This window comes from Sinocyclocheilus anshuiensis, unplaced genomic scaffold (assembly GCF_001515605.1).
Source record: "Sinocyclocheilus anshuiensis isolate Anshui unplaced genomic scaffold, SAMN03320099.WGS_v1.1 scaffold521, whole genome shotgun sequence".
In the NCBI taxonomy this organism is placed as follows: Eukaryota; Metazoa; Chordata; class Actinopteri; order Cypriniformes; family Cyprinidae; genus Sinocyclocheilus; species Sinocyclocheilus anshuiensis.
The window spans coordinates 465,219-474,508 of NW_015540882.1; the positions used below are offsets into that span (position 1 = coordinate 465,219).

At 37.7% G+C, this 9,290-nt stretch overlaps 1 protein-coding gene across 5 annotated transcripts; it reads right to left on the reverse strand.

The window, feature by feature from the left end:
• Positions 1–1,873: 1,873 nt before the first annotated feature.
• LOC107688563 (protein SPT2 homolog) lies at positions 1,874–8,956 on the reverse strand. Of its 5 annotated transcripts, none has more exons than XM_016486265.1 (6): positions 8,420–8,956; positions 7,993–8,107; positions 3,876–5,225; positions 2,968–3,124; positions 2,694–2,771; positions 1,874–2,336 (listed from the first exon to the last, which is right to left on the reverse strand). In XM_016486265.1, the coding sequence occupies exons 1-6, from the start codon at positions 8,477–8,479 to the stop codon at positions 2,234–2,236; spliced, it is 1,863 nt and encodes a 620-aa protein (XP_016341751.1). In that variant the 5' UTR covers positions 8,480–8,956; the 3' UTR covers positions 1,874–2,233. The 5 variants fall into 5 exon arrangements, with proteins under 5 accessions (XP_016341751.1, XP_016341750.1, XP_016341753.1 ...); XM_016486264.1 differs by having other exon boundaries at positions 3,864–5,225; XM_016486267.1 differs by having other exon boundaries at positions 2,272–2,535.
• Between the last annotated feature and the right edge of the window lie 334 nt (positions 8,957–9,290).

Consider the following 9,290-nt stretch of genomic DNA (forward strand, 5'->3'; position numbering starts at 1 on the left):
GCCTTTGCGCATAAACGGCCAAATACATACAAAAATATGTCAAAGTGCCCGTCTGGATGAGTATTCATGTAAACAGTCGATTTATACTAAACATTGTCAGTATACAGGCTATTAAGTTAATATAAACAGTTGCGAAACAAAACTTATGTGTAACAGTTTGATCCGTGCATGAGGTCTTAAAGAGACAGCAACCTAAATAAACCTGCTGCTGTCTGTCATTAATGTTTATTTATACATTGAAGACTAACCAGTGTTATTTTAAAGTTAACTAGATTATTCAGTTTCTGTGGTATTTCTGTACCTGAATATTACTGTTATACCTACCTGAAAAACTTAAAGCACAGTTCATTTTATTTGTATCTTTTTATCGTATGTGTTTGTGCCATTTTGCTTGTCATTTATCTATTCTTATTTTATTATTGACTGTTTACTTGTCTTTTTTAGTTAAAATTAATTCAATTCAGAGTTTGAAATCCAAGTTCTTTTTAAGTATCTTCCTCGCAACATAAATATGAATCAACATTATAAATTGAAAAACAAATACACTGGGTGACAAAACATTTAGGTTGGATGATTGTAGTTTAAAAATGTAAAAAAAAAAATACGGTTTTACGCTGTAGTTGGGCTGAGATCTTCAATCCAATCTAGCAACACTGGAGTCAATATGCTGTTCAGGGGTCCCAGAAACCATAGCGGCGACCCAGAAGCCAAGTGACCTTAATTATGTAACACTGGAAGTAACAAAGCAGGCAAACGCTGTGGGAAATGCAATTTGCTTGCACTGTTATTTGTATTATATCTTATGTTCCTTGCTTTGAAGCGGATAATAAAGACATGATTAAACTTGTGCGGCTGTTCACTCTGGTCCAGTGACAAAATTAGCCAGAGCAAGTGGTACAAATTTATAAAGATTAGACTAATGAATTATCTACTTATCTGATGGTCAAAACAAATACCGCTTTGTCTTTCTTGACTAATTAAAAATTACACCTACTAGCATCTTTTTTGAGCATAGTGCTTAAAATGTCTACACTGGTTGTCTGGATCAGTAACTTCTACAAAAACTACTGTGGTGGCCATTTGATGTTATTCTTCGCAGAATACCATGCTATTGCCATGTTACAAATGTTGACTAGTTATCTAGAGGATGCAAGAAATGTTGAAATGTGAATGATGTCATTTGCATTACAAGCACGTTGTGCAACGTGACCAATCTGTTCCACAGAGCAAAGTTAATATTTGAGTTTCATACCAGCTAAAGGTAACTAATTTCACTTCCAGGTTTCTGTAACCAGCTCCACCATTACATGCAATTTGCTTGCACTGTTAGATGTATTATATCTTATGTTCCTTGCTTTGAAGCGGATAATAAAGACATGATTAAACTCGTGCGGCTGTTCACTCTGGTCCAGTGACAAAATTATCCAGAGCAAGTGGTACAAATTTATAAAGATTAGACTAATTAATTATCTACTTATCTGATGGTCAAAACAAATACTGCTGTCTTTCTTGACTAATTAAAAATTACACCTACTAGCATCTTTTTTGAGCATAGTGCTTAAAATGTCTACACTGGTTGTCTGGATCAGTAACTTCTACAAAAACTACTGTGGTGGCCATTTGATGTTATTCTTCGCAGAATACCATGCTATTGCCATGTTACAAATGTTGACTAGTTATCTAGAGGATGCAAGAAATGTTGAAATGTGAATGATGTCATTTGCATTACAAGCACGTTGTGCAACGTGACCAATCTGTTCCACAGAGCAAAGTTAATATTTGAGTTTCATACCAGCTAAAGGTAACTAATTTCACTTCCAGGTTTCTGTAACCAGCTCCACCATTACAGCAAAAACAAAGAATTAACAAATGACAGGACAACAGAATCTGTCAAATCCCTTTAACAAAAAAATACATTGGAAAAATGGCAGTCTTCTGTCTTTTTTCACCAATTAAATAGTACAAGTAATAAAATAACTCTCCCTAAATCAGGTCCAATCTGGAAGTTGGTGCTTGAGATGTAAGGCTTCCACATCGATATACTTTCATGGTTTCTACAGATACAAAAAAATGCTATTGTGATTCTCAGATGGGCTCTTGATAGTGCAAACCTGCTCCCATGGCTTGGGCATTCAAATAAATAGTGTAACATCAGCGGCACAAGGAAAGCATTTCCATTCCACTCGGTTCCTCCCACCCAAAATAAGACGAGATCAAAGTCAAGCATGGTAAACTACATTTTTTTCCGCTTTGCTTTCATTGCTAGTTTTGTTTTCATCTCCTCCTCCTCCTCCATACGCATGTCCTCTTCATCCTCCTTGATGCCCAGGCGTAAACTGAGGCAGAAACAAAAAAAGATGTAATTAAGGAACGTAATTTCCGCCGGTCCTCTGCATAAAGGGAGAGAAGCGTTTTATTTCAGTCTGTCGGAAACACAATCATCACGATCATTTTCTCTTCTTGGCATTCTTCCGCCTCATCTCCTCAAGTTCTTGTTTTTCCTCCTCCTGGTCCTCATACACTGCCAATCGCAGGCTAATCAGACAATCAGGGGCAAGGCAAGGCAAAAAACCAAAAACAAAAAACACAGAAAAGAAGGCAATAGTGTGATGATTTGGTGAAAATGATGATGAACCAAAGCAGTTTGTCAGAACTAATATTTACCCACTTGTAGTTTGCAGCTGAATTCTTACCTCCTCGCTTCCTCTTTCTGCTGTTCCTTCCAGCTGCTCTCCATAAACTTCAATGCATAGTCACTTTCATCTTTATATCTGTTAAAACAAAAGACACAAATTTAGCAGAAAGTAGGCAAACTCCTTGTAATTTAAGGCAAAAAACATTCTATGCAAATACGCAAACATCTACATGTAAACACGTTGCCTATAACTGGCGTGATCAAATACCAGCATACAGTATTTTTCAAGCCCAAGGATATTTTATGTAACCTTAAGTTGGGTAAGAACTCACTTGGACTTGTCATAGCCAAAGATTTCCCTGATATGTTTTGAAATTTCATCTTGGTCTTCTCCTTCATCGTCGATGAAGTCGTCCATCTCAGAGTCTAAATCTTCCTCATCCTCATACTTCCGTTTATAATTGGATGTTATGGGGGGCAACGCTGGTCCTTTAAAAATAGCAGGAGTAGAGGGGATACAACTTCAAAAACTTGTAAGAATACACACAAGGCATTAATGTTGCTACTGATTACAAATTAAAGACAAAAATTATTTTTTATAGAACATAAGAATGAATACATGCGTAAATAATACAAACTCATTCCAAAAGAAAATGTAATACAATTACTTGGAGCAACAAACAACGCAAGAATTGATACACAAAAATTAAAGCAACAAGGATCTTTCATGACAACTGGTTTATTAATATCCTTAACGGGCGGTCGATTACCATCAAAACTAATTTCAACTTGTTTCATGAAAGTCATAAAACGGCATCTTTTCTCCAGAAACTGCTTTCTGTATGAGAAAGAAAACGTAGGACAGGAATCGATTTTGTCCATCAGGAATTGATTGCATGTATAATTCTATAGGTTACCGTCTTTACATGACAGGAGTTGAATAGAATTGTATAGAACTTTAAACAGACAAGGTTAGCAAGTGACTTTGACACACTTTTCATGTCAACACCAGATAGGAAATGTGTACGTGTATAACGTTTAATATGGTCTAATGCATTTCCCCATCAACTTCAGTTGCAAGTTCATTACATTAAGTGGAATTAGTTTTGAGGGACAAGTAGGAAGTTCTTTGTGTTATCTTGGGACTGGGATCTGTTGAAATAGTAGTTATCTTAATAATATTAACAAACAGAAATCATTAAACACTTAGCCATTAAGAGGTTCTTACCACAACCCTTACCAGGAGGTCTAACCAGGATTCTGTGGCCTAAGGGTCCAACCACTGTCTTGGGGCCTTGAGGGCCCAGAGGTCTTGGAACCATCCCAGGTTTTGGTGCAAAGTTCTTTGATGAAATAGTCTCTGAAATAACAGTGCACTGAGGTCTTCCAGGGCCAGAGCCCATGCCATTTAACGGACTCCCAGAAATACCACCTCCCATCCTGCTTGGTCCATTTATGGAGGCCTTGGAGCTTCCAGGAACCAGCTGAGCTTGCAAACTACCACCTGGTCTTGGTTGCTTTGAGGGGTCACCAGAAGAAGGTCGTACAAGTCCGTTGCTCCCAGGCCGTGATGAATGTCCTGGTCTTGCTTGTTTCGGAGGTTGCCCACCCCTGTCGGAGTTACTAGGTCTACCTTGCCCAGAATTTTTGTGTGGTTCTTGACCTGGTCTAGCTGCACCAGGAGCAACTCCAGTGCGACTTCCTGAAATACTTGATTTCCCCTGAGGTACTGAGATATTCCCCTTCTTTGGGATAAGGTCACTTGAGGTTGTGGGCCTTTGGCCTTGTGAGGGTCTGGATGGTGCTTTTTTCGATTGAAACGACACACCATTCTTCATGGCAGCTTTACCATTTAAGGCACCTGAGGAGCCTGAATTTCTGTCTCCGTGCAGTTTGGCAGAACTTGGAGTTCTTTCACTGAATGCTTGAAGCTTTGGCTTTTTGCTGGTACTACTTGACTGGTACTTTTCTCCTGATGGCTTGTGCAATTTCTCATTTTTGCCATCTCGGTCTACACTTTTCTTTTGTGAATTTGAGCTGGATTTGTGTCTTGAAATCTTGTCTGGTTTGGCGTCCTTTCCTCTATCCTGATTCTTAACTCTGCGCTCCATTTCGATTTCCCGAATCTCCTCTGCTGTTCTAAGCCTCTCTTCGGTCTTCTTCACTACTTTCATTTCAACAGGTTCAAACTGCTTCTTTTCCGCAAGTTTCAGTAGGTCTGCAAAGTTCATTGATGCTGGTGGGGGCCTTACTGGAGCACTGTTTTTTTTCGGTTTGCTGTCAACTTTGTTGGAGGACTCAGCCTGAAACGGAGGCTTGACAGGCATGATTTGTTCTTCAGATTCAGAATCTGTTCCCTCACAGCCGTAATTATCACCATCATCATCATCATCATACGAGTTCAAACTTTGCTGCTCTTCCGTTGTATCGCCCTTCGAGCTCCTCTTTTTGGGCTGGTCTATGACAGGGATACCGTTGTAACCTCTGAAATTGTCCTTGGTTCGTGAAGCCATTGCTCTTGCCTTCCTGTCTGATTTCAGCTCCACTCTTTTGGCCAACAGTTCCTCTTTTGCTTTCTTACTCTGTAGCTCTAAGAAAGGGAATGAGAGAAACATCAAAATATGCATCATATGAGAAGTGCCATTGTTATATTCTCACCCTCATGCCTTTCCAAATCCCTATGGCAGGGGTGTCTTATCCTTCTCCTGCAAGGCCACTATCCTGCAGAGTTTAGCTCCAATCCTGACCAACCCCATAAAGTCAATTATATCATATTTAATACGTAAATTTCTAAGGCCTCTAAATGATCAATCCTTTGCTGAAAAACTTCTTGTTAGGGGTAGGCAATATGGCAAAAATATCAGATCACAAGTTGATCACAGTGATTTTTCAATTTTTTTCAGAAAAATCACGATTTTATCATGATTCTTTGTCATGTTGGTTTTACTATTTTGCAAGTTGTCTGAGCAGTACAGCCAAACTATTTCCCTATTTTAAAAACAAAGCCTTACAAATTAACAAAATATAAAATAAAAACAATGGCAGGCATTTAAACCAAAGTGGGTGAAGAAGAAAAAAATCATTGTCATTATATTATCTTTGTTTAGGGTTGCAAAAAGGTGGAAAATTTCCAGTAAATTTCGGAAACATTCCAGAAATTTTGGAAAGTTTCCAGGACTTTTTTTGGGAATATTTCTGGGATTTTTGTAAAGTTTCCGGAAATTGTCCACCCCTTTGCAACCCTATCTTTGTTATTAAAAAATAAGAACAAAGATACACATTACAAATACAGATAATATACAAATAAAACAAATAGTGCTTTTTTCAGGTACAGGAGGTGTAATTAGCAGTAGCATTCAATAAACTGAATGAACAAATATAAAAATAAAACACCACATACACTTCACTGTATAAATGATACATTTGACTCTTATTAAAGCAACTGTATTGAAGTTCTTCAGTCAAGAGCAGTCAGTGATTTTTCTCTGTTTTGTTGCTTTATTAACATTAAAGGGATAGTTCACCCAAAAACACCTTGTGTGTTTTTGACAGTATTAACACAATCAGACCCATGCAAATAATGTACCTTTGTGATTGTGAATAAGTGCAGTGTCCCATGAGTGTAACTCTACCGCTGAGTAACATTTGATGTGAATGTATGTGGATTTGTACAACATTATTGAGACAGAGGCGCCAGAACTGCAACTGACAGAATGGGCACCATAGCACGCACAAATCCAGATACTACGATATTTCTTCAAAAGCAGATCATGAAGACATTTTAATCATCCACGATCACAAATCGTGATATCGCACACCCCTACAGAATCTACTACATATCTTGTGTCATCTGATTGATAGTTCAAAACTTTTCAGCAAGTAAAAAGGCCATTTAGTATAATTGTACAAACGTCCCCCTTCAGGTTGTGTTTCACGTGTCTATATGCTGTGAAATCTTTATTGATTCTTATAAGCATAAGAAAAACCTTTCTATTGTTATTATTTCAAGATGAACACTTAATGTTAGGTGCAGAAAATGCATTTTGCAGTAAATATCAAACACAGGCCATTTCGCTCTGCATGTTACTTGCAAAAAAAACTGATCTTACAGATGTGGAAAGCAGATTCTGTCCCTACTTTTGAGATGTGGGCAAGGGAACTGGGAAATATGTTACATTTGGAAGAACTGAGATTTATATTAAAAGAGAAATTATCCATTTTCATCAAGATCTGGAAACCAATAAGACTGTTCTTACAGGCAGATTGAATATATTGGATTACATCTCTTTTAATCAAACTGTCTGAATATACACTATTTGGATAGCTGTTGTTGCCGTCCATCAGGATAAAAGATTGTATATTAACACGCTGTTGCTCATGTACTCCTGATTTTAAAGCACTTGAAGTAACCTTTACTCCTTTTTTTTGGGTGGGGGGTTCTAAAATAAAGCTTTAATGTTCTTGGCTCAAAAGTCATGTATTGTACAGTGTTACAGCTAAGGGTGCTCGATGTCGTATTTTTCCTGTATAGTAGCTATTTTGTGACATTGTGTGTGTTGTTTCAAGAAAATAAAAAAAAAAAGATGAAAACTTAATGGACTGAACCAACTTGGGTTTACTTGATTATCAATAAATAATTTTAGGAGGAAAAAGTGTTATTTGTTCATCTTTCAAACATCATTGTCTTGCATTGCATTATATGTTTTGCCCCCACAATATTATTGGATGACTGGGGATCCTAAAAAGTACAACGATTATCCAATTTTTTTGGGAAGTTGTTGTACCCTGCGTAAGCAAAGTCAGTAGGCTTTAATCCAATGCGATAACATTAGAGCCCGACCGATATGGGTTTTTTGGGACCGATACCGATATTAGGGAGTAAAAAAAATGGCAGATACCGATATATCGGCCGATATTCTTTGTGTATATTATAGTACAGTACCAGTCAAAAGGCAAAACGATATATCGGTCGGGCTCTAGATAACATAACTAGAAAATACAGTCCCGGTCAAAATAACTGGAAACTGGAACACAGAGTTAAAATGACTTTCTGGTTGAAAAATGTGTACAAACAGTCGGTTACTTTAAAGCTAAATATGACATTTTATGTGGTTTAGGTCAATCCTGATGTGGCATGCCTAAATATAAGTCATATGGACTGCTTTTATGGTGCTTTTAAGGTAATTATCTTGACAGCATCCATCCCATTTCATTTTATTTATATGGAAAAGAGCAATCTTTTTGTAGTCTTACAGGCTGACAATGGCATGACAGTAAGTAAACAATGACTTGGATGGACTATGCATTTCAGGAGATATTATATACAGCTAAACCAGGTTTAAAAAAAAAAAGAGCACCTTTTTTCTTTTGCTCCACGGTCTGTTTTTTCAAGAAGGCCTGCACCGCAGCTGAATTAACTCCTTTGACTTTGACATCTTTCGATGGTGGACCGGTTTTCAAGCTATACCGCTTCTAAAAAAGGACATACATGATTGAGAACCACAGCAATGCAAACATGTGAAATTACATAAACCTTAAATGACATACAAAGCTTTTTTTTCTCAATACATGGGCAAAATGAACTAATACTGCCCTAAATCACGATATACCGACATGTTACAGCAGTGAAACCTTTGACATTTGAATTAATCAAACTACAAGCAGTTGAATCTACCTCGAGTACACATTGAAATCTACTATATTACAGAACATAAATTATGTTGCATTATTTATTTGTTGTATGATGATGTTCATTATTTTTTCACGGGCATTTCTCTTACATACCGGTACGTTGCTGAGGCCTTGGTTTTGGGTGGCGATGGACAGCACGCTGTCGAAATCCATGATCCCTAACTGTCTACAGCTCACGTATGTAGCTAATAGCGATAGCTACCACTCACCAACTGACAAACACTAACCTCAGGGAGCTTTTGTGCCCGTAAACACAGTCTGTAAATCAACTGAAACCAGTCCTGATGTTAAAACCAGACGAGTATTGGAGGAAGGAGAAGCAAACCACAGAGGAAACACTCGATCAAATCACCTCCCTTCAGCTGCTGTTCGCAATAGCTGCTCAGCTGCTGTGCATTTAAACCCTTAAACTACGGCGAGCCTGCCAGATTAATACAAAACGTTTCGTTATGTATTCGTTCAGTGACACCGGATCAGCTTCCCTAAACTGTCACTGAACGACATGAAACAGTGAAGCTATTAAAACACCGCAAAGATGGAAAATCCTCGTTAGATCTGCGCTCGAGAAGCAACTACAAACCCACGACGTCATCCGGTGCTTGTTCACACGTCACTTCCGGTTGCTTAAGACACGCGTTTTCTTCTTCTGCGCCATCTTCGTTCATAACGTTTAATCACATTACATAAGACCTAAAACTGTAGATATTTAGTAGATAATGCAGATAATAGTAGATAGGGTACTAAGCATAATAACACAAGTAGAATTGTATCTTTCTCAGTTAAGACACATGATTTTCACTTGTTCTTTTTTTTTTTTTACTTTTTCTTTTTTTATAGACTGCAAATAGGATTTTTAAATGCAAATATATTACTTGGAAAATAAGCTAAGCTAAGTATAATATATATGTGTGTGTGTGTGTGTGTGTGTGTGTGTGTGAGAGAGAGAGTGTGTGTGTGTGTGTGT

Bases quoted from the DNA above. Each gene is read 5' to 3' on its own strand.
- LOC107688563 (XM_016486264.1), bottom strand. From the start codon at position 8,479: ATGGATTTCGACAGCGTGCTGTCCATCGCCACCCAAAACCAAGGCCTC. The intron at 5,226-7,992 runs GTGCTCTTTTTT...TCCCTTTCTTAG, and splicing joins CGTGGAGCAAAAGAAAAAAG to AGCTACAGAGTAAGAAAGCA. The intron at 2,337-2,693 runs GTAAGAATTCAG...TTTCTGCCTCAG, and splicing joins CAGAAAGAGGAAGCGAGGAG to TTTACGCCTGGGCATCAAGG.